This window comes from Chionomys nivalis, chromosome 1 (assembly GCF_950005125.1).
Source record: "Chionomys nivalis chromosome 1, mChiNiv1.1, whole genome shotgun sequence".
Classification (NCBI taxonomy): Eukaryota; Metazoa; Chordata; class Mammalia; order Rodentia; family Cricetidae; genus Chionomys; species Chionomys nivalis.
The window spans coordinates 171,668,640-171,694,767 of record NC_080086.1 but is presented as its reverse complement, the minus strand read 5'-3'; the positions used below and the strand labels follow the sequence as shown (position 1 = coordinate 171,694,767).

The 26,128-nt window shown below is 35.0% G+C and overlaps 1 protein-coding gene across 2 annotated transcripts in view; it reads left to right on the top strand.

Annotated features, from left to right (window-relative positions):
• Mkln1 (muskelin 1) overlaps window positions 1–26,128 on the top strand; it is a 122,668-nt gene that overhangs the window by 37,140 nt on the left and 59,400 nt on the right. For both annotated transcript variants that reach the window (XM_057762666.1, XM_057762674.1), the window contains 6 exons: window positions 3,233–3,375; window positions 4,613–4,701; window positions 7,045–7,154; window positions 8,516–8,708; window positions 23,956–24,033; window positions 24,783–24,848. In XM_057762666.1, coding sequence (XP_057618649.1) covers window positions 3,233–3,375; window positions 4,613–4,701; window positions 7,045–7,154; window positions 8,516–8,708; window positions 23,956–24,033; window positions 24,783–24,848 — 679 coding nt within the window. The remainder of the gene's footprint in view (window positions 1–3,232; window positions 3,376–4,612; window positions 4,702–7,044; window positions 7,155–8,515; window positions 8,709–23,955; window positions 24,034–24,782; window positions 24,849–26,128) is intronic.

The window sequence follows — 26,128 nt, the reverse complement described above, 5'->3', positions numbered from 1 at the left end:
GACAGAACATTCTCTCTTAAAACTGCAGAATACAAATTCTTCTCAGCAGCCCATGGAACTTTGTCTAAAATTTTATATTAGAAAATAGAAGAAATCTGAACAGTTATTGGAGAATAGAAATAATTCCTTGTATTCTATCTGATGACAATGAAAAATTACAAAACAACAGTTAAAATGACTGTAGAATATATACAAACTTATAGAGTTCTAACAACATGCTATCAAAAAGAAATAAAACTATTTTAAAAATCGAGTGAGCCGAGTGATGGCGGTACATGCTTTTAATCCCAGCACCCCGGAGCCAGAGACAGGCAGATCTCTGTGAGTTTGAGGCTAGCTTGGTCTGCAGAGCGAGTTCCAGGATATGCTCCAAAGCTACACAGAGAAACCCTGTTTCAAAACAAACAGACAAACAAATCAAGTGAAAATGAAGCACAGTGTACCAAAGTCTATGGAATAGAATGAAAGTAGTCCTAAGAAAGAATATTGGAACTCTTAGTGCCTACATTAAGAAACTAGAAAGACCTCATAATTTAATGCTACATCTTAGGGTTGGAGAAATAAGAAAAACCTGCTCCCTCCTCCTCTCCTGATCTTAGTTAGCGTTTCTATTGCTGTGACAAAGCACCATGACCAAAAAGCAAGTTAGGAAGGACAGGGTTTATTAGCCTTACACTTCTAGATCCTAGTCCATTATTGGAGGAAGTCAGAGCAGCAACTCAAACATGGTAGGAACCTAGAGGCTGGGCCTGATGCAGAGGCCACAGAGTTGTGCTGCTGGCTGGCTTGCTCTCCATGGCTTGCCCACTCTGCTTTCTGGCTGGGACTACCCTCCCAGGGATGGCACCACTCACCATGGACTGGGCCCTCCCACATTGATCATCACTAATTGAGAAAATGCCTTAGCTGGATCTCATTGAGGCATTTCCTCACTGAGGCTTTTTCATCTCTAATAACTCTAGCCTGTATCAGAACTCCAAAACCACAAAACTCCAAAATCAGTAGATAAAAAGAAATGCTTGAGAACATGGAGACATGGCTTAGGAGCTAAGAGCTCTTGCTGTGCAGGCATGAAGCCCTGAGTTTGGATCTCTGCACTCACTTATGTTCCTATGTGCACATTAATTACAGGTCTGGGGGGACCATGGACAAGAGGACCACTATGGTTTGTTGGCTGCTAAGCCTGGTTGAAAAAAAAATGAGCTTCAGGTTTAAGAAGTGATTGGCCTTGCCTCAAAGGAGTAAGGTGGAAGTTAATAGAGGAGGTCACCTGGCATCTTCTAGGCTCTCTACACCACCTCCCCATACACATAAAAATAAATAAAAAGTTAAAGGCCAGAGATTAATGAGAAACAAAAACCAAAAATAGTACCAAAAAAAATATCACTGACACAAAGTTGGTTCTTTGAAAGGATAAACAAGATGTATAAACTCAGACTAAATGACCAAAAAAGGTATCCCAACTTAATAAAATTAGAGATGGGAAAGGAATGCTTTAGGAGTGTATGCTCACTGGCTATGCTGACACATGCTTGTAGCCCAGCGCTGTGAGGGAGGCAGAGGCAGGCCAGCCTGGTCTACATAGTGAGATCCCATCTCAAAACCAACATACATATGTATGTACGTGTGTGTTCTACTAAATTGGAAAAATCTAAAAAGAATGATACATTTCTATGTTCATCAAAATTGAGCTACCAAAACTGAACTGTGATGAAATAATTTAACCACTTCTGTTACAAGCAGTGAGATTAAAGTAGTAATAAAAATAAATCTGACTAGAAAAGTACAGTCCCAGTTGGATTCACTGGTGAGTTTTACCAGACCTCCAAAAAACTAAAAGTAATTCTTCTGAAACTCTTTCATAAAGTAGGAAGTGAAGAAACACTATGAAACTCTTTATTAAAGGCAGTATTAATATTACTCTGATAACTGCTAACAAAATCATATAAACACACATAATTAGATCAGTTTTCTTAAAGCACTGCAAAATTTCTTAGTAAAGTGCTCACTAACTTGAGTATAGACGCTCATAAGAAAGACCATTATGATGATGAGGTTGGCTTTAGTCCAGAGATGCTGGGAGGGTTCCACATACAGAGATCAGTGCATGTATCATGTTACATGAATGGACTCAAAGACAAAAATCATATGATTGTAATGACTGTTACCATTCTTCAGTCAACAGAGGCCACCAGCTACATTCTTCTGAATGTTGAAAATAGACTGAAGGAAGCCAAAGTAATGTAAATTCTAATCAGTGAATGATATAAAGACATAACCAGACTAGAAAAACCAAATAAATGAGATCACAATGCAAAAATAGCAATCACCCACTCCCATGAAATGAAGTTCGCAGATCAAAATCTCATTATATACATTATATATATTACTATACACTTAAAATTAATCAAAATTTATCAAAATTTATTTCTTAGTTAAAATATTTAGATGTCATTTATATTAAAACTTTGAAGCACTCCACGAAAACCCGAGTAAGTCTTTATGACATTAGCTTTGGCTGGGTATTCTCAGGTGTACATACCATAAAGTTTCTCATGCAGTTAGCCAGTTGCCCAACACCATTTGTTAGAGTCTATCTTTTCTCCAATGACTAGTTCTAGCATTTTTGTCAAAAAACAGGTGGCTGTAGCTGCCTGGATTTATGTCTAGATGTTCTGTTCTGTCCCACTGGTCTATATTTCTGATTGTGCTAATACCGTGCTTAGTTTTAGCTCTGTAATACCTTCAAATGAGGTGTGGTGATGTCTCTGCTTGTTTGGTTGTTTTCTTTCCCTCCCTCTGTCCCTCCTTCCTTCTTTTCCTTCCTTCCTCACTCCCTCCCTTCCTTTCTTTCTTTATTGGGGGTGGGGAGGACAGGATTGATTTGGATATCTGAAGACCTTTTTTCGTTTCTAAATAAATTTTAAGATTGCTCTTTATATTTCCATGAAGTATGGTGTTGGCCTTCTGATTGGGATTTCATTCAATCTTGTAGACTACTTTTGTTAAGATAGCCCTTTGCACAATTCTTCCAGTCCATGAGCTCAGGTGTCTTTTCATCTTCTAGGTCTTTCACATCCTTGGTTAGATTTAAGTTCAAGATCATGGGTGTGAATTGTAAATAGGACTGTTTCCTTAATGTCTTTCTCAATGTGTACTGGTCTAAAAGAAGACTATTGATTTTGCAGACTGCCAGTTTGCTCAAAATGTTTCTTCTTTTTTTCTTCCCCAGTACTTGATTCTGAAGCTTGAAAGGCCTGCTATAGTTCAGAATATTACATTTGGAAAGTATGAGAAAACCCATGTCTGCAATTTGAAGAAATTCAAAGTCTTTGGTGGAATGAATGAAGAAAATATGACAGAACTGTTGTCTAGGTAGGCTTGGTTGTGGGGAAGAAAGGACTGTCTTTGAGACACACTGCAGATTTAGTCTACCTTCTTTATAGCTGAACCTGTGTGCCCTTTCTCTGGCTTTATTTCTAGTGTCTTTGTTAAACTGTGACCTAAATTGATGGGGGTTATTTGTTTCATTTTTTTAAACTACCAGATACTAGCTAAAAGTATTAAATAAAGGAGAAAGAATCAAATGTTTCCTTCTTTTTTCCTATTCATAATTTTGATCTCACAAAAATCTTAGAAATGCTGTCTACTCTAATGAAAATTTCTGGGCTCAGTCCCTATCACTTCCAGAGCAAATCACCCATTTGTGATGGAAGGATAAAAACCATAACTTTTGGAAAATATAAACCTTACACAAAATATGAATTGTCTAATCCAAAATAGTAGTCTAAGATTTTACTGTTAGAGATGAAAAAGGAGAAGGTTCAGTAAATGAAAGCAAAACAGAATGTGGCAGCTTGTAACACATTGTTTGCCGTTTGGGAAGAGCTCAGAAAATCAGAGTTCTAAAGCAATTACATCTCAGCATGATGAGAAGTCAGATAGCAGTGGAAAGAGAGCCGTGAATATTAGAATGTATTTGTGACATGGCAATCCCATTAAGAAAATACTAACTCAATACTGGTTGTGTGCTCTATTTTAAGTCATAGAAGTATTTTAGGGAGTAAGGTAGTCTGATGATAAGAGATTTTCCTGTAAACACTTGTATCAGTCTTGGTTAAACAAGAGGTGATCTGGGTTAGTGTTTACTTAGGTTCAAGGAGATGCTATTAAATCAATTTAGCAGACCAAGATTGCCTTTGAAAATTTGTGAATGATAAAAAGATAATTAATAAATTAATTCTTTGATAAATTCTAATATTTGGCCTTGTTGAACTTGTTAGATATGAATGCTTTTTAATTCCTTTCCTACTACTTGAAAATTTTTCAGATTAAATTAATTATACACTAAATTCTTTAGTTATGTGGACCATTTTTTTCATTAGCTTTTGTATAGTTTTGAAAAGCACAACAGTATGCAATTAGTTTGGATATACTCATTTTGACTTACGTTTTCATGTTCATTATTTGTTTATATCATATTGTATATGCAGTGTGAGCACTGATTTAAAACTTAACATCTGAGTGTAAGAGCAGAATGTCTTAGTGTTTACTAAATTGTGAAATCATATTTGATAACATGTAGTTTTTTTTTTCCTCCCCCACCCAACAGTGGCTTGAAGAATGATTATAACAAAGAGACATTTACCTTGAAACATAAAATTGATGAACAGATGTTCCCTTGTCGGTTCATTAAAATTGGTAAGGTTTTAGTGTTTTGGAATTAAAACAGTTTTTTTAGTACCTTTCGTTCATAGACTCTAGTGTATGGACCAGATTCTCTAAGTCCGTCTGTTGTAGTTTTTTTAATTGGAGTGTTGCTGCACTGGTTAGTTTGTGCACTGGTTTCGACTGCTTTTGTGCTCCAAGGTAGAGAGGTGAATAGTTTAAAGAATCACATAGCCTACCAAACTGAAAAGATTTCTGTTGGCCCTTTACAGAAATGTTTGCTGACCATTGCTTTATGAATCCATTATTAAATAACAGTAATATAGTGAGAATGTTTTTTCAAAGTGTTTTCTCTTTTGAAAGGGTTCTTACAAGATTTTATAGGATTGTTGTGATCTGATTGCCTTTTAATCATGCATGGAGGTTTGTCATTTATTCTAGAGCTGTCAGCTGAGCACAAATACTGATGAGTTTTCCAAGGTACTGTGGTGTGATCATTGCTTTGTTCTTGTCTATTTCACCTTTTACATGACATTCTTCTGGTTAAACTTGTCGATCTCATGTTTCAACAATGATATGCAAACTACAGTTCAGAAATACTGTCTTAAGGCATATGCTTATTAACAAGTATTTTAAGCTTATGAAAGTGCTTGCAATACATCATTTAGGCTAGGCTTGTTAAATTCTGTGTTCCTCTAGATTTGGTATTTAGAGGGCAGGGATGTTAAGGACTGAGCCTTTGGATTTCTATCTCTACCTTACGCCTTTAGAAGTTTTTTTTTTAAATTAAAATTGGAATCAAAGAAATCATATTTATTATTGAAGAACAATGGTTAATTCCAGAATCCCACATTTTTATTTTTGAGAATTTTTTCTTTTTGGTAATAATAGTGTTCAAGAGTAGACTCAAAGAGAATCATGGAGACCCTCAAGACTGTGGTAGTAATTACTGTATTTATTCAAGTCCCAACAAAGATTGATTTATTAAAGTTCTTTTTAAGTACTTGTGTTGCAGTTAAATTTCTTCTGTATACCTGGTTGAACAGTAATATCGGACAGCCAGTCAAGTCTTTCAGATAGACAGCCATGCCATCCTCAAGTGATCATTTTTTTTCTTACTGTCAGCTTTTTAAATTAGATTTCATTTTTACTTTATGCATATGTTTTGCCTTCATGTATGTGCACCATGTACCATGTGTCTAGTGAATGAGAAGCTCAGAAGAGGGCATCTGATCCTCTTGAACTATAATTATGGATGTTTGTACAGGGAACTAAACCTGGGTCCTTTGGAAGAGCAGCAACTGTTCTTTACTGCTGAATCATTTTCCACCCCCACCCCACGGTTCTGGTTAAGATATCTAGTGTAGTATTGATTAGTAGAGAAACTGGTTTCTTTGTCTTGTTCTGACTTGAACAATAGTATTTAATATTTTCTCAGGTTTAATGTTTAAGACGTAAGGTGATTTTTAAAAGGAACATATTTTTTCCTTTTGGCTTTTCTTAAGGTGATAAATTGCATCACTATATATTTTTTTTTTTATCAGATCATCTTGTAGTCTTTGAAGGAAGTCTTTTTTTATAAAGAAAATCTACAAGATATTTTTTATTGTTGCTTCTTTTTGCTATTTATGTATTAAGAATAGTTGAGATTGACTTTTTCATATTTGAGATTGAGTATATTTTCTTTGGATTAGTTTTTAGTATTATATATTGATAAATAGTTGAAGCTTTAATCTATACTGGGATACAATTTTAAAATATTATCTGCTGGGGACTGGAGAGATGACTCAGTGGTTAAGAGCACTGACTACTCTTCCAGAGGACCCGGGTTCAATTTCCAGCACCCACATGGTGGCTCACAACTGTCTGAAGATCCAGTTGCAGGGGATCTGACACCTTCACACCAATGCACGTAAAATAAAGTTAAATAAACCATAAAATATTTAAAATATATATATTATCTGCTGTATGTAGGATCAGTAATGTCTGTTATATTATCTAGTTTGGATTTTATTTATTTAGGAGTAGATGTATGATGGCTTTGAAGTTAATTACGGTTTTTGTTAACTAAGAAAATGTAGCTTTAGTCAGATTTGTTTTTTAATATCATGAACCATCTTTTAGAAATTAAACACTAGTTTCTAAATGCATGTTTTTGTTGTTGCTCTTTTGAGTCAGAGTTTCACTGTGTAGCCCAGAAACTCTTGTTCCTCCTGCCATAGCCTCCTGAAGACTGAAAATGCAGGTATGGGGGGTGTGTGTGCAGAGATTTTGATGAATAAATCCATATAGACTTAAACATTAGTAATTTTACTTCTTTGAAATTTTATTTGAACTATATTAATTTTTTCCCTCTTTTTGCTTTTCCTCCTAAAGTTCCACTTCTTTCCTGGGGGCCCAGCTTTAATTTTAGCATCTGGTATGTTGAGCTTAGTGGCATTGATGACCCCGATATAGTGCAGCCCTGTCTGAACTGGTACAGCAAGGTAGGACTGCTTTACAATTAGATTTTGATTCCTAGTGAAGAAGAAATATGCCAATTTCTTTGTTGTGACCAATATGAAATGTCGGGAATAATAGTAAAATTAAGATTAATCAGTTAACATTTTAAAGCATTATAGTTGTCATCTGCTCAGCATTCCTAACTCATTTAAATCGTTATCATTTTACGAGATGTAATTATCAATCCTTATCATTTCATAGATGAGGAAATGGAGCAGAAAGGCTCACGGAGTTGTAAAGTGCTTGAGTCAGAATTTGGACTCAGGCAGCAGGGCTCTACAGTTTGCTGTTATTTTATTATATTTACTTAGCCCTCAATTTGATTTTTAATATAAAATGATATGAATATTTTGAATACAATTTTTGCTGGGTTACTTTTACAACCTGATACAAACGTTAATATTTGAACATGATTGAAATGCCTAAAGTCAGCAGGATAGCTAAATATTGTTCTTTAATAGACCTGCTGTTATATAGATATTTAATATTAAATCTATTTTTGATGCCCAAAGTGGGAGAGGAGGAAAGAGCATGTAAAATTAGTATTAGTGGAGTTACAGAATCACTCTGGTTATTTGATGAGGTTACATACTGATAATTATATTGTATAAGCAATAGGGATTTGATTTGATAACCTTTTATTAGTTGAGAAGTGAGGTAACTATAAACTGGCCATTCTTCAAGTCTTTTGGGTTTTTTTTTTTTTATTCCAGGGTAATACTTATAGGTAAATAATTGTTTTTCATTTTTTTAAATTGTCATATAGTGTTTCTATATAATTTTGTTTTTTTCTTATTATAAAGCAATTATGCTTAGAAAATTCAAGGTAATCCCAGCACATATTTTTATGTCTTTTTTAAATTACTGTTTGTTTTTAAATTATTTTTCTGAATTTATCTTTATTTCTGGTATTAACCCTGTTAAAGAAAGTGGTTTGTAAATTGAGTGCTCACTTTCAAATTCATGCTGTCCTTCTCTTAGCATCTGCATTGTGATGCTATTAGTTGCTGTCCTGGGAATTGCAAAATTTATAGCCTTAAGGGTTTTTAATGTAGACTGTGTTGTCTTTGACCACCCCTCCCCCCCCCAAAAAATTTAGGCTTTTGGATTATGTCTGGTTTAATCTCCTTTAGTAACATACTTATAATCTTGGGCAAATTGTTACAGTGTCATTAAGCTTCAGTTTTACTACTTGACAGGTGAAAATAATGGTAACTAATGAAAAGATTAAGTATAGTTCTTGGTAAAAGTAAATGCTCAGTTTAGTTATTTTTATTGTTACTGTTTCCTACAGTGGCAACTAAGCAGATTTCCTTTCTTCCCTACTTTTCTTGTGTTCTAGTAGTACCGCGAACAAGAAGCCATTCGCCTTTGCCTAAAACACTTCAGACAACACAACTATACAGAGGCTTTTGAATCCCTGCAAAAGAAAACCAAGATTGCACTGGAACATCCAATGTTGACAGATATGCACGACAAATTGGTCTTGAAGGGTGACTTTGATGCTTGCGAAGAGTTGATTGAAAAAGCTGTAAATGGTAAGAAACTTAGAAACTTGGATTATTAGGATAATTTCAGTATTTACAGGAAACTTTCAAAAAGGATGTATGCTGCTTACTCCGCTATTACTCTTTTCTATTTTTCCTGCGTTTTTATTCTGTAAAGTTCGTTAGCTCCTTGGAGTAGGGAATTCTTTTATGTAAGATAAGTTGATACTATCACAGGGATTTAAAAAAGTAATAGAAACAGATTTGAACTCATTTACCTATATTGAATTGTCTTTCTAGGAAACTAAGCACTCTAATAATAAATCAAGTGAGAAACAATTCAGTGATTTGTTCCTTTAAGTAATTTTTTTTTTAATGGTCAATATTCTTTCATTTTTGTTTTTCAAGACAGGGTTTCTGAGTAGCCCTGACTATTCTAAAACTCATTTTGTAGACCAGGCTGACCTCAAACTCAAAATCTGCCTACCTCTGCAGGTTTGTATTTATATTCAATAAGTATTACTAAATATAACAGGCAAGGAAATTTGCATTAAAATGTTTTCTTTTATATTATGAATACATACATAATCTTTGATTTTCTTATAGAATTTCTGACTTTCATAAGTGGCCTATAATCTGGCTTCAACAAATATATAATAATATGATGAGATGCTTTAGATTTGAATATTTAAGGTCTCATAGTTATTTGAAGTAAAAAGAGGTCTCTGTTATCCCTTAGTGAATGAGAGCTTTCTTTTATCTTTTTCTCTTTTTTGTTCTTCCGCAGTGGTTTTCATAGTAACAAGGAACATTATAGATCTTCAGTATAAAGCTTGTGGAGGACTGGAGTATGACTCATTGGTAGAATGCTTGCTTAGCATACTCAGAACCATGGAACTTCAGCATTGCATAAACTGGGCCTGGTAACCCGTCAACGGGGAGAGTTGAGGCAGGAGGATCAGTAGTTGAGAGTCATCTTTAGCTACGTAGCAAGTTTCAGTCTAGTCTAAATTATGTGAAACTCTGTCTCAACAAACAAATTTATAGAGTTGAATTCAGTATATTTTTTATATAAAGAATAAGGAATAATTATATATTTTATCCTTCCTTTCATATATCTTATTCTCCCGCTGTATTATCCATTCTTACTAGGTGCTTGCATTATTCAGATATTGTGTTGGGTATTTTATAAATAAGGAAATCAGAAGTCATACTTTGCTACTTTATTTTATAAACTCCTAAAATCAGTTGCTTCCAGCTCAATTGTAAGATATGTTAGCAAAGATACCTCCAAGCCTTGTACATTGTTGTTATTTATTTAATTGATGATGATTTATGCTTACAAATAAAGAAGTGATAGCTTTGAAATGGAGTATACTTTAAAATACTGATAATAATCCCATATCAAACTAAATTGCTACCAATGAAAATACATAAATTTGTCTCCATTTCTAAAAGTTTATATATTTTTCTAATCAGTATTAGAGAAGCATATAGGTAATTTTATGATTTTGGCTTTGGCTTGTTTCACATTTTTATCACTAAGGCATCTAATTCTGTTGTGTTGGTGATATAAAGTAACAGCAAGCACCATGTGTAATTTCACTGCTTGTTAGGTTAATGATATTGGCTGTTTACAACTATCTCTTCAGTTGTGTGCTCCGTTGGTTAGGAGAAGCTGTTCAAAGCACATGCAGATCTGTTCACTATAGTTACTTGTGCTTCTGACTCTAGACGGAGCTTGGTTTAGCAAAGCAGTTGTAACTGAAACTTAGAGCTACATCATCTTCTTTGCTTTGGAACACTAGGTTAATAACTATTCCTTTCAGGGTTGTTCACTTTGCTGCTGACTTCACTGATGATGATTTGTTGAACAAATAAGGAAAAGAACAGTGCAGAATTTTTTGGCTTCTCTTCCACTGAAAACATAGATGAGGCCAAGAAGTTTTTGCTCACTGAATAGGAAAGTAGGACACTGAAGCATCTTTTATTAGGCTCCTTACAGTGGAGCAAACAGAAACTTCTTTCAGGGTATTTAATGTTCTCATTAATATGATCTTAAGTGTGATCTTCATTTGAATATTTCTTCTTCCTTTTTTCTAACACCTGTCTAAAATTTTCATGTGTGAATAAGACTAAATTTTATAAAAACCAGACAGGTTATTTTGTCACACACATACACACACATATATAACATTATAAGGTATACATACTTGGAATGGTTACTTTGATATGTGTTGACGTAGATGTGTATATGCTCACCTGCCTGACACCACCACCACTGTTATAGTAACAAACATTGACAGTCCCTAAGTTTTTCTCATATTGTTTTGTAATCTAACCTTCCTGCATTGTTTCATCCATCCTTAGGCAACTACGTATTTACTTTCTGTCACTATAGTGAGTTTGCATTTCTATAACTTTATGTAAACAGGTTATACTCTTGGACTTCTTTTAGTTGGCTTAACTATTTGGAATTTCATCTAGATTGTTACACCCATCTATATTTGTTTTCTTAATGCTAAGCAGTACATGATGTAGATATATTAGTTTTCTTTTTTCAGCATCCAAAAATGTTTTTATTAAAATAAATGGTTCTTCTATATATTTATTCCATAATATATAAAGAAATGTATATAAATATGTAGTGAAACATTAACTTTTTATTTGTAATTTTTTCCATTTATTTATTTATTTTTAATTAAAAATTAGTTTTCTTCTACATTCATCTGTTGATGGATATTTGGATTACCAGCACTTGTGGGCTGTTGCAAGTTACCATTGCTATGAACATTTGTATGTAAGTCTTTGTGTGGAAACATACTTTCATTTTTTGTTTTTTTATTTAAAATTTTTTTTTAACTTTATTGATTTTTATTGAGCTCTGCATTTTTCTCTGCTCCCCTCCCTGCCTCTCCCCTCCTCTTCAGCCCTCTCCCAAGGTCCTAATATACTCAGGAGATCTTGTCTTTTTCTACTTCCTATGTAGATTATATCTATGTATGTCTCTCTTAGCATCCTCGTTGTTGTCTAGGTTCTCTAGGATTGTGATTTGTAGGCTGGTTTTCTGTGCTTTATCTTTAAAAACCACTTATGAGTGAGTACATGTAATAATTGTCTTTCTGGGTCTGGGTTACCTCACTCAAAATGATGTTTTCTAGCTCCATCCATTTGCCTGCAAAATTCAAGGTTTCTTTATTTTTTTCTCCTTAGGAATAGAATTACCGTGTGTCGTGTTGTATGTGTATTCTAACTTTTAAAATTCTCAGTTCCTCAGTATTGCTGTTTTATATTCACACAGTAGTGTATAAAAATTCCAGTTGTGTGACAATAATGAGGTCATGAACTGAGAGCAAATAAGGAGGGCATGGAAGGAGTTGGAGGGGAAAAGTTGTTAGTGGAAATGATGTCAGTGTAGTACTCCTGGTTGAGATTCTAAAAATAAATGAAATAAAATGATAAATGTAAAAAACCACAATTGACCAGTTGCCCATATATTGTAACATCTGTCAATAATATTGAATATTGGCTATTCTGAAATATATATACGTGTGTGTGTATGTATATGTTTTCTGGTTTTAATTTGTGTTTTTGTAGTAATTGATGATACTTAGTATATTTTCATAGACATTTTTATCTTTTTTTTTTTTTTTTTTAATCTTTTTTTGGTTTTTCGAGACAGGGTTTCTCTGTGGTTTTGGAGCCTGTCCTGGAACTAGCTCTTGTAGACCAGGCTGGTCTCGAACTCACAGAGATCCGCCTGCCTCTGCCTCCCGAGTGCTGGGATTAAAGGCGTGCGCCACCACCACCCGGCGACATTTTTATCTTTGTATCTTCATTGTTGAAGCATTTATTTGTATCTTTTACCCATTCTTGTAGTGAATTGTTTTCCTAAGTCTGCATTTGAGGATTTTTTTCTATCTGGAGACAAGTTGTTTATTAGAGAGAGATTTTTGGTTTTGAGTGTAGCTGTTAACAGCTGAGTCATATCTCCAGCCTTATTGGAGATACATAAAGGATTTGAAAATATATTGTTTCAGTATGGGGGAAACAAGATTATACTGGTGTATGATAAAAAAAAAAGTCATAATGAAACCCACTATTTTGTGCAATAATATATGCTAATAAAAAAAACAGAAAATAAGAAACTACATTTTCACAGTATCTAGTGGTACACTATGCCTGTAATCTCTGTCCTTAGTGGATGGAGGCAGGACAGACATAGAGCAAGTTAGAGGCCTGTTTAAGAAATATGAGACTTTGTCTTAAAACAAGCAAAAATAAACAGCACCAGAAAAATAAAAAAATATATATAATCAGTAGTCTGTGACTTAGCTTTTCATCTTCTTATGTATTTGACCATCAGAAGTTTTAGCTTGTGGTAAGAGTCCTTCTGTCTGCTTGACTGTTACTATGTGCTTGATGTTAAATTCAAGCAAGACCAGACCTTCTCCTTGTTTTCTTCCAAGAGTATTATAGTTTAGGTTTACATTTATGCTTATGATTGATTTTGCATTAATTTTTATGTATGGTACCAGATAGGAATCAGTATCACATCATCTTGATTACTCAGCTTAATAGTAAGTCTTCCAGTGTTGTTCTATTTTGAGACTATTTTGACTGTCTGGGTGGTCTGAATGCTCATGAGAATTTTAGAATCTGCTTGTTCGTGTCTAAAAACCAATGTCTACTATGGTTTTATTTATAATAAAGTATTGATCAATTTGGCAAGAATTGAAATCTTTATGTTCAGTGTTTATTTGAAACATGGTTTATACTCTCGTTTTTACAGTTCTTTTATCATTTATTTCATTGTCTTTAGTTTTTAGTAGCTAGGTCTTATATATTTTGGCTGTCCCATAGTATGTTTTATAATCCTATTACAAATAATATTTTTAAAATTTAATTTCTGATTGTTAATTGTTAGTGTATATTAATAAATTAGTTGCTTTTATGTTGATTTTTCTACTCTGCAGCCTTGCTTAATTCACTTACTTCTCTTGGTAGCTGCTTGAGAGATTCAGTAGAGTTTTTAGTCTTGTCATCATTTTTAGAAGACTTTTCTGGCCTGGAGAGACGACTCAGCAGTTAAGAGCACTGGCTGCTCTTCCAGAGATCCTGAGTTCAATTCCCGGCAACTGTGTGATAGCTCACAACCATCCATAGTGAGGTCTGGTGCCCTCTTCTGGAATGCAGGCAGACATACAGTCAGAACACTGTATACATAATAAATCAGTAAAATCTTTCATGTTTTATCTAGTCTTGGTATTTTTGATTTTTCTTACTGTATTCACTCAGACTTTCCATAGAATATTAAGCTGTGTGGAGACAGTAGATATCTTTGCTTTGTAAAGCAATCATTAAGTAAAATGTTAGTTATAACTTTTTATAGGCATCTTATCAGATTGAGGAAATCTAGTTGTTATATTATTGTCAGAAATAGATACTGCAATTTATCAAATATGTTTTCTGTGTCCTTTGAGATGGTGAAAGGATGTGCTATTTTCAGCTGCTCAGATCTTAAGTTATATTAGTTTTCATTTTTTAATTCAGCTTTGCAATGCTATGAAAATCCTGTTTAATACTCATTTTAAATCTTGTTACTTTTGATTTACAAAATTTTATTGAGTATTCTTACACAGTTGAGTCACAGTTTGGATACTGACTTGAAATTTTGTTTTAAGTACATACCTTGTTCTTATGTGTGGATACTTTTGGCCTTCACAGAAAGAATGAGGTGAGAATTAGTCTCTCTTTAATTTTCTGAAAATGTTTATATAGAATTAATAGTACCATGGTGGACTTTAAAACGGATGAATGATAGAAAGTGGGCCTGAAGTTAATTTTGTGGAGACTTTTAAACTTCACAGTTATTACTGTTAACTGTATTCTGTATTCTTGAAGGAATATTGGTAATTTGTGAATTTTGAGGAATATGCACACCTCATTTAAGTTGCTAAGTTTATCAGTAAAAAGTTATTCATAGGTTTTTACATTTTTATTTTTGAGTCTTTATGTCATGACCTACTCTTCATTGTTTTTCTTCTCCATTTTTCCTCATTCCCTGAGACAGGGTCTTTCTATGACTTGCTTTATAGTCTAGGCTGGCCTTGAACTTGGGGCAATCCACCTGCCTCTGCTTTCATAATACTGAAATTCCAATTTTATACCTCCAGCTCCCTCTTTTTTCTAGTTTCTTATCATGAATGTTGAAGCCACTGCCTGGCCCATTATGTCTAGCCTCTTCTTGGCTAACTCACATCTTGATTAACCCATTTCTAATAATCTGTATCGCCACTTGACTGTGGCTTCCCGGGATGAGTCTAACCAGTGTCCATCTCAGAGAGGAGAGCCATGGCGTCTGCCACACTGCCTTCTTCCTCCCAGAATTCTGTTCTGTCTACTACACCCACCTAAGGGCTGCCCTATCAAAAGGCCAAGGCAGTTTTCTTTATTCAACCAATGAAAGCAACACATAGAAAGAGGATCCTCCTACACCATGCTATATTCGTGTTTGCTCAGTTTATACTTAGGTATAAAGGGGCTTGTTTTTTTCTAGCCTCTTTCCTTTTCTCTTTTTATTCAATTTTTTGAGCTAAGGTATCTAAAATAAAGTTGAAGATGTAATGGAAACATATATATTCTGGTGTAGTTCGATCTTCAAAAGCAAATCTGTTTATCATCACTTCAGAAAACACAGGAGAAACTTTGCTGAATACAACATCTGTTCTTGATCAAGTATGGCAAACTAGAGATAGAAATTCCCTCAGTCTGAAAAATGTCTACAGAAATTTAATGATTAAATCATACATATGGTTCTTGCACATTATATTTCATGTGGCATTTTAGAGGGCCTTGCATCAGATTTCCAGATGTCTTAAGAACTTATATTAACAAATACTGAATTTTATTATTTTTTCTACCACTTGTGATAATGAATTTTTCTTGTCTTAACGTATTAATGTAGGAAATCAGTTACTGATTTTTCTAATTTTAAGATGACTTTATTTCTCATATATACTAAACTTGGTCATCATGTATTTTTCTTTGGGTCTGTCATAGATTTAGATTGGTTAATGTTTATATTGAATTCTTCCAGTTGTTTTTAATAGCAAGAAGACCAAATAATGTTTTTTTTTTCTTTATATTTATTTCAGGTTTAGATTCTAATTTCACCTAGTGAAAATTTGAACTCTTTCTTACTTTTTTACATGGAAAAGCTCAGAGTTAGATAATCTGCCTTGAAATGGCCAGGTGGGAGGATTCTTATCTGTTCATGGAATGGCCAGGTGGGAGCACTCTGCCTATCTGTTCATGAAATGGCCTGATGGCAGTACTCTGCGTACCTGTTCAGTTTGTATGAGCAGTGAAGGACGACTCATCAGGGTTTTTGCTTCAGCTTTAATCAGTTATACTATTGTTAGGAATTGTCTATTAACATGTTAAATTTAAAAATTAGGAGATAAAGGTTTATTTAATATCTTATTAACTACGTAATGTTTGCAGGATTTCCTAGGATATTTTTTTGTTATTTATATTAGTAATAAATTGTTCTTTTTTTAGTCCCATCACTGTCATCAGAAAAGTCTTTTAGAGATAACTAACTTGTGGGTTTTTTTATTCTTTCTGTTCTGTTCTTTTTTTTTCTTTTAAATCCTCGACAGGGTTTCTTTGTGTTAACAGCCTTGACTGTCCTGGAACTAGCTCTGTAGACAGGCTGCTCTATCTCCTGAGTACTGGGATTGAAGGCATGTACCACCATGCTTACTCTTTGTATCTTTTTTATAACATCTTTAGATAGATGCCTAGCTAATCATCAGATTTTAAATTTTTCTCACATTTATTAAAGATATAAAATTATATTTACTTAAATTTTTGTCTGGTTCACTATTTTCTTTATGTAATGAAATGGCTTTTTTTCTGAGTCATAATTTTATAGATATTATTTTTTAATTTCCAAATGTATCCCTTTTTTTGGTTATTGTCTTTGTTACTGACTTCTAATGGAATTGAATAGTGGTCAGGTGCATGTATTACCAGTCCTTTCAAACTTATACTTGAGATATGGCCAGATTTGATCAGCTTTTGGAAATATCCATACTTGAGCAGCCTATGAGTTTGGCAGGTGTTGAGGGGCAGTGTTCTATATCTATCTAGTAGTTCAGGTTTGCTAATCACATTGCACAAATCTTTATCAGTAATTTCTCTTTGACTCAGTTACTGAGAAGAATGTATCTTAACATGTTTCCATGGAAGTTTGGGTTTATATCTCTTTATGGTTTTTGCTGTGTCTTGTACACTGTAAAGATTTGTCACTCATCTTAGTTTAATAAAACACTGATTGACTAGTAGCCAGGCAGGAAGTATAGGCGAGGTGACCAGACTAAGAGAATTCTGGGAAGAGGAAAGGCAGAAAATCAATCACTAACCAGATGCAGAGGAAGCAAGATGAGAATGCCTTACTGAGAAAAGTTACCAAGCCACGTGGCTGAACATAGACAAGAATTATGGGTTAAATTAAATTGTAAGAGCTAGTTAATAATAAATCTGAGCTAATAGGCCAAAAGTTTATTATTAATATAAGCCTCTTTGTGGTTTTTTGGGGAGACTAAACAGCTACAGGACCAGACAAGACAGAAACTTCTGTCTAAAGGTTCTGATTTTCTTCCTCTATTTTGTTGCCATGTTTTTAGTTACACTTCTTAATTTTTTTACTTTTAATTAAATTTTACTCTGTGTTGCTTACCTACTTTCATATAGTGTTTATACGACATACCTTTTCAATTATTTTAATTCCATTATAATAAAATAAAACCAGTAGTATTTATTGTTAAACATGGTCTCATGTAGCCCAGGCTGCTTTATAGTTGAGGTTGACTTAGAATTCTGATCTTCTTGCCTTATCTTCCGAGTGTTAGGATTACAGATAGTTGCTAACTTGTTCAGTTTTATGTGGTTCTGGAGATTGAAGCCACAACTTTGTACATGTTGTGCAAGTATTTGTTGAACTACAGTCTTTAGGCTCTTTTCAGTCTTTAGTTTCAGCCCTTTGTAAAAAGATTTATTTATTATGTGTACACTGTTCTGCCCTGCATGTATGCTTGGATGCCAGAAGAGGGCACCAGATCTCATTACAAATGGTTATGAGACACCATGTGGTTGCTGGAAATTGAACTCAGGACCTCTGGAAGAGCAGCCAGTACTCTTAACCTCTGAGCCATCTCTCCAGCCCTAATTTCAACCTTTCTATAAACTCTTTTAAAGATGTAACTCTTATAAATGTTATTTATTTTTGTTATTATTTTTTGTGTGTATGGTGTATGTACACATGTGAGTGCAGATGCATGTACCTGTGTGTCCACATGCAGAGACCAGAGGATGATGATGAGTGTGTTCCTCTGTCGTTCTCTTACCTTGTTCTTGAGACAGAGTCTCTCACCTAACCTGAAGCTCACTTTTCGACTAGGCTGCCCGATTGCTCAGTCCCCTCCTGAGTTCTTCCTGTCTCTTCCCCCTACTGTGGGGGTTATAAGCACTCAGTCAGGCCCAGCTTACCATTTTACTTTTTATGGTTTGTTATGCTCTTTATTTCTTCTTCGTGCTTGTCATCTCTTGCCTTTATTATTTTCAGTTTTCCCTTTGTTTATTTGGCTCTAATGCATTCCACATTATATTTCAGATAAAAATTATAGCAAATATGCAGTTAACAAAATTTGTCAGTAGCTTTTTGTTTTCTAATATATAAATGGAGTTTCTATTTTAATTTACTTACAACTCATACATTCATTGTCACTTATGATGGCATAGTTGAGGCCCTATAATCTTGCTTCATTTTATACAGAGTTCATGAGTTTCCACTCATCTTTACTGATTTCTTTTCTCTTTATTACTGTGTATGTTTTTGATCTTACATCTAAGATTTTATTTCCTTTGCCTTAAAGCAACCTTTAGAAATTCTTATAATAATAATAAGGGTAATTCTTTTTGTTCATCTGAAACATTTGTCTTTTAAAGATGTGCAGTTTTTGTTGGATGTAGAATTTTTGACTAACAATTTTTCTTCTTTTGCTTTTTTTGAGATGGGTTTTTCTGCATAGCCCTGGCTGTCCTGGACTCACTCTGTAGACCAGGCTGGCCTTGAACAGATCCACCTGCCTCTGCCTCCGGAGTGTGAGTGCTGATTATAGGCATGCGCCACCACATCCACCACCACACAATTAATACTTTCAAACATATTTTATTTATTATTCTGCTGTTAACTGGCACCTATTGTTGTTATTTTTCTACTTGTTTCTTTGAAAGAAATCTGTTGTTTTTTCAATTTGTTTAAATAGTCCATCTTCACTTTAGCTTGTTTTGTAGAGTTGTCTTCAGTTACAGTGCTGCACTAGTTAGCCTGTTAATTATGTGATTTGTTTTACTCTTAGTTTCATTTATCTCAATTTCTTACTTATACTATTAAGTTTGACATTTTTGTTTACTTTTATGCTTCGAATTCTTTATCTCATTTCAGTTATCATCACTAGTGTCTCCTCCTAACACTTTGATCTTTATTTCTGTATTGCTTCAGGGCTTTTTTTTTTTTTTTTTTTTTGCTTTTTGTTTTTTGTCTCTCTCTGTCTTTCTCTCTGTCTCTCTGTCTCTCTCTCTGACAATTGGTGTTTTATGTCTTTGGCTGTCATACTGTTTCCATCTACTGTCAAGACTACTTTTCAACATTCATGTCTATTTGGTACTGAGGTCTTAGACCAAGACTTTCTTCCTTTCATGGTTTTGTTTAGCTGTTTCGTCTGTTGTGCTGCATCCCCCTGTACCTGCCCAGCAGGTCCAGTTATTCCAGGGTCTGAAGAGGCGCTACCTGAAAGAACATGGGCGAGAGAGAAACGGAGACCAAGCAAGCCAAACAGGATTCTGTTCTCAATTTGTCAAGGTCTCCGTTTATTGAAGCAAGCTTTAGTCTTAAATACTCCTCAGTGAGAAACTCCAGCAGGGGGAACTGGGGAAAGGGGGAGGGAAAAGGGGGAAGGGATTCGGCCGCTAAGTGTGGCCCTTGCAAGGTCAGTGGCTAGAACACCTGCTGTTAGTGATAAGCAGCAAGCAATGAAGACACTCTGTGGTGCTTTCCAGAGCTTGAGTCTCCACGGTTAGCACTCGTAATGTTTTGGCTAACTTTAAGTTTTCTGTCTCAAGGTTTTTACTTCAAGGCCCTGTGAGAAAGGAGAAGCCTGAAATGGCTCCTGACATCCCCCTTTCCTTTTTCTTATCTTAGCGTAAATCTATGTTGGTTCTTAGTAATCTGGATGGCTTTTAGTAATCTTCAGATGTGCTAGGTGCAGTGGGTGGCACCTGCTTTTAATCCCAACACTCAGGGGGCAGAGAACAAAACAAACTAGTATTAGAGCAGGTTTCTCTGGCTAATTTTATGAGTCAGAAGGTAGAGCTATTCTGAGTAGTAAGTTTCTGTACTCATTTTCCCTTGTAATTCTGTTTTTTCTCAGCAGTGCTCAGTAATGCAAAGCTGCATTCTCTTCCCACATAACCACCACTCTGCTTCCTGAAACATAACTTCTTCCCATAATTCTCTCTGACTATGCCTTCATGCCTTTGTTTTTGTTGTGTTCTCTTTGCTGTTTACTTTTGTTTTTATTTTCCACTTCCAATTTATTCTCCAAGACTAGTCCTTTCCAGGTAGCTTCTTTTATTCTTTACCTGGTATTCTTTCTCTCTAATTCCTGTTTGATTGAGTGCCATATTTCTCATTTGGTGCACAAAAAAGATGAATAGTTTTCTAACAAGTATAATTCCAAACACTACGTCATCATCACCATTGTTGTTGTTGCTGCCACCACCACCACCACTTGTGTTTGAAGTTTTACAATGGACCTTTTATTTTTTTTTAAGTTCTTTTATATGATCTTTGTAATTATTATGACTGCTTTCTGGGAGTATGTGTAATATTATTGATGACTCTGTTACATGAAGGAGAATGATTAATTTGCTATGACAGCATAACTAATCAGTGACAGCTAATTTTTGGGCTCCCATAGTCTGGTACCATGCTCTATTCTTTTAATAGCTGTGCTTTACTGCTGTAAATTTTAACTAGTACAATGTGCGAGTTAGTTAGCTTTCTGTAAGGTAGCTACTTTATGTATTTCTGTTACCAAAATATAACTTAGAGTGTAGAATTAATTACTTTGGCTCTCTCTGTCAAGACATTTTAGTTTATAGCCCTTGACTGTGTGGACTCTGGGCCTATAGTGATGCAGACTGTCATGGTGATGGGAACATGTGGTTAAAGGTACTTACCTCATGGCTTGACAGGAAGGAGGAAGGGAACTAGATAGAACTTTCAGAGGCACATTTCTGGTGGTCTACTTCCTCTGACAAGGCTTCACTTCCTACAGTTCCATATCCTCTGCTGTCTTAAAATTTCTATTGCTGTGATAAAACACCACAACCAAAAGCAGTATATTAGTCTGGGTTCTCTAGAGGAACAGAAGTTATAGAATGAATTTCTCTCCATATATATATATATATATATTCTAATAGAGCTTATATATATATATAAGCTCTATTAGAATGGTTTACAGGCTGTGTGGTTCAGCTAACCCAATAATGACTGCCTATGAACAGATGTTCCAAGAATCCAGTAGTAGTTTAGTACACAAGGCTGGATGTCTCGGTTGTCTTTATTATATAACAGAATCCCAGTGAAGTAGGCTCTACTGCCAGTGAAGGAATGGACTTGTTAGCAAGAGCAAGCAGGCAAAGAGAGACACTTTTTTCTTCCATTTCCTTTATGAAGGCTGCCCGCAGAAAGTGTGGCTTAGATTAAAGGTGGATCTTCCCATCTGAAAGGCCCAGATTAGAAGTGAGCCTTCCCACTTCAAATTACTTGAAAAAAAAATCCTTCACAGGTGTGCCTAGTCATTTGAGTTTTAGTTAATTGCATATGTAGTTGACAACCAAGAAAAGCCATCACAAGCAGGAAAGGGTTTATTTCACCTTACACTTCCAGGAGGGGGAAGATTCCAAATCCTATGATAAAGGAGGTTTTAGTAAGGAAGGCTGAATAAAGCAAGGCTCTAAAATTATGAAATTATGTAATAGACACATTCACTAAATTAAATTGTACTGCATATACTTCTTCCTATAATAATGAAAATGTAAATGCCACCTTCTAAGGGTGTAAGAACTTAGAGGTGAGACAGACTCTTAAACTGTAGCCCTGGAAGGCCTGGAACTTACTAGTTAGCCCCAGCTGGCTATACTAGTCACACCTAAGACAGCCCTTCTGCTTTGGCCTCCACAGTACAAGGACTAAGGCATAACCACCACATCTAGCTTGTACTGACTTAAAGTTTTTCTGTTGATTTGATAAGGTTACAAAGGCAAAGAAAAAAGAAATTCGATGATTATATAGGGTTGTTTACTACAACTTCTTAACCCAGAAAAGAAAGAGATTAGGGAGGTTGTTTAAATTCCAAGTAGGCAAGTTATGAAAAAGAGACATTTTTTGAACAAGTTTTTGTTTTCAATGACACAGGAAATCCTCATTTAGATAGAAATCAGGGTCAGGGGATAGAATTGTTGAGAGAATGAGCACATTGTCAGTTATCTCTTTGGATACATGTAAAAGAAACCTCAAACTTGGTACAGAAAAGTCTGGATGACTTAACAAGAAGACCAAAGCGGGAGGTAGCTTTCCTGGTTGGTTGATTCAGTGATTTAGTAGTGTCTTTATCTTTCTCTGCTCTGTCATTACTATAGAATTGATTCTTTTCCTAGCTCTACAAATAGAATTTAGTAGTTGCATACATTATATATTGCATGTGTCTGTATGCGTGTCCAGAGGACAAAAGTCTTTTTTTTTCTTGACTGTATGTCTGTTTAGAAGCAGTGAAACATTGCTTACAAGTCCTTTAGAAGATTCCTCCTGTTTTGTTATCTAGAATTTGATTTTATATATCATTTATGAACTTGTGACAGACATGGGTGTAGGGTGAAAATCATTTGGAGTAGAGAGATGAGTTGGAGAAGAGCACTCTCCATAGTAACTAGTGATATATGTAATATATAATATATATAATACTTATCATATATATCGATATTATATATAGATACAATATTAAATATAATCACTATAGTATAGTGATAACTCCTCCAGGAAATAGATGAAAAGTTTACCGAGCAAAGATTCAGAAGAAAAACAAAGTGGAATCTGAGTCCCAGCACCACTACTTAACGTATGTGTAAGTTTGATAAAGTTCCTCAATTCTCTAAATAAGTACTTCCCCATCTTAGAAGAGGAGATGCAGATCCTTCTAGGGTTGTTTTTAGAATTAAATGAACTAAGACAAAACGGATTTTAACATTTGGCAGCATCAAATGTTAAAATAAACATTTGATGTTTTATTTAACAAAATAAAAACTTTTAAAGAGTTTTTTGCTTTCTCTGAGGTTGTACTATAAAGTGCCTATGCCAAAGCTATTACATTCATATCTTCTTATTTAGGGTTTGTTCGGTTTCTTTTTGTTTTTGTTATTTTTTTTTTTGTAATCTGGTAACAAAATTTATGAACTCTTAGGTACTTTTCATGGGGAAGACATTGGAATTCAAGAATCCATTTATTATAAGGGGTAAAGATTTTAAAAGTAGTAGATAAAATAAAGAATGGTAGTGGAAAATCACCAGAAAGCAAATATTCTTTCTGACTTTGATTATTTTTTCTTTTCCCATTTGTATTTGATGCCCAAAATGATTTTAAGGTATATATGGGGGCTGGAGAGATGGCTTAGAGGGTAAGAGCACTGGCTGCTCTTCCAGAGGTCCCGAGTTCAATTCCCAGCAACCACATGGTGGCTCACAACCATCTGTAATGAGGTCTGGTGCCTTCCTTGCCAGCAGTACATTGGATGCTTAATAAATATATATTTTTTTAAAAAAAGGTATATATGACTGTGTTTCATTGAAATAAAACATATATCCAGATTATTTATTAACTATTTTTTGTTGCTTCTGGTTGTCAACCTTAAATTGTCATCTTGACTTTTTTCCTCTTAGTGTCTTCCTTCTTTGAGGGTTTTATTGAGGTCACATGCTTATTCATGAATGCAGCAGTAACTTTATAGCAATGAATATAGTAATTGTGGAAACATATATTTAATATGGACTGCTGCTAATGCAATTTGTTTCTGTTGTTGTGTCAACGAATCATTTACTATTTATATTTGGTAGTATATTGGGAGGTTGGAGAATCAGCTGAGCTATAATTCTTATTTTTAATACTTGCAGATGGCCTATTTAATCAGTATATCAGTCAGCAGGAATATAAGCCCCGGTGGAGTCAGATCATTCCTAAGAGCACCAAAGGTAAGCTGCACTGTCTTTCCTGTTCGTTGTTATTGGTTTACCCAAAAGTTCTCCCATTCTGTTAATAAAGAGCACGTGTTTCCTGTAGAACATGGGTTTCTTAACTAGGTGGCAGAGTGGATTATTATACATCGTTTTTTCTCGTGAGGCTATGGATTGAACTAAGGGCCTTGTACAAGCTAGGTAAGCACTATTATCAGTGAACTATGGTCCCAACCCTAGTTTATTGTATTTAAATTATCTTTTAGATCTTTTTTATCACTATGACAAAATGTGTTCTTCACACAGTTCAGTTATTTTATAGTTCTCCTGTGACAATCCTGTGTACAGAGTTAGATGATGTCAATTTTACAGACAAAAATCAGGGAAGTTCATTTGCCAAACTAATAAATTCAACTGATGGGAGATTTAGGATGAAAACCTTAGACTTCCTGGTTTATATCAAATGTGATATAAGAATCCTGTTATTTTAGGGCTGAGAATATAAGTTGGTGTTTGAATTCTTGCTTATCTTTTATGGGAACCTGGGTTTTATCCTCAACACACATGTACATACACCATTTCCTAGAGTCCTATAACTTTTTGAATAGTTGAAGCAAAGATATTTCTTCCTTTCACTTATTTATACTATTTTGAAGGAGTATATGCAGAGTGTTTGTTACTACCCTTTAGATACTTACAAGTGAAGTTACTCCTCTAAAATTGCAAGTTTTATTATTTCTTTATAGAAAATACTTTTTCTTCTCCAGGTGATGGAGAAGATAACCGACCAGGAATGAGAGGGGGCCATCAGATGGTTATCGATGTTCAGACAGGTGAGTCACACTAGCAGTGTCCCAGCAGAGTTCTAAAGTATGGGCTGAGCTCCTCAGTCCATGCCAGAATCATTGGTCTGCGTTTCAAATGCCTTATGAGAGTGGATACACTTCTCTTTCCATTTATGAAATAGGTTGAATGTTACTCATTAAATCAGATGGCGAAGAGAATAACATCAATTGCATGCATGTCTGAAAGTTGACAGAGAGGAGGCTGCTGCCCAGCTGACCTTAGAGACCCTAACAGATGCGTCCTTCACATAGCTCCACTTAGTACAAAGCCAGTATTCACTCAAGCAGTTTACTTTTCTAAGAGTATTTATACCATTTTGTTATTCTGGTGTGCTGACTCAGTACCTCGGGAATAAAAGTACTTCTTTTGTTGATTGAGATTATTTTGTGACTAATTAGAAAAAATACAGTATGGATACAAAATCTTGACTATTTTCAAAAATGTTAGTAATAAGATTGACGATTTCACCTTAAACTACATATTAAATACATACAGTGGCTTTTAGAACTTAAGACTCTTTTTTTTGGGGGGGGGGGAGGTTTCGAGACAGGGTTTCTCTGTGGTTTTGGAGCCTATCCTGGAACTAGCTCTTGTAGACCAGGCTGGTCTCGAACTCACAGAGATCCGCCTGCCTCTGCCTCCCGAGTGCTGGGATTAAAGGCGTGCGCCACCACCGCCCGGCGTGAGACTTATTAGAGTCTCTTTGGAAAAGTTTTCTTTCAAGGTATAGGATTTTGTTTCCTAATCTGTGCTCCACCTTGCAGATCCTAGCCCACCATACAGAAGTAGGCTTGAATATGATGTAGCCTTTTAGGCATTTGTTTTTCAGTGTCAGAGCAACAAGCGTGCCTATTGTTTATTAAAGAGGCAAATTCTTGCTAATAATACACTGAAGGAAACTGTCTGAAAAAGATTCTTTAATTTTCTCAGCAAAATGCTCTTTATCCAACAGTGAGGTGACTGTGATACTTAAAGCCCACTTTCAACAGGCAGGAGTTTCAGGGTGCTTATTGGAGAACAATTAATAAAAACTCAGAGAAATTGGGGTTCAGCCTGAAGGTCAGAAAAGCAAAACAGCCAGCCACTGACTCTTACCTCGACCTGAGTCCAAAATGGTGATCCTGCCTCCAGGAATCTCAGAATGAGGCTGTTTCTGAGAGCTGTCTCTTCCCATTTTGTAATCCTCTCTAGGGCTGGGATTAAAGGCATGTATCACTGGGATTAAAGACATGCAACCACCCGATTTCTATGGCAACTAGTGTGGCTA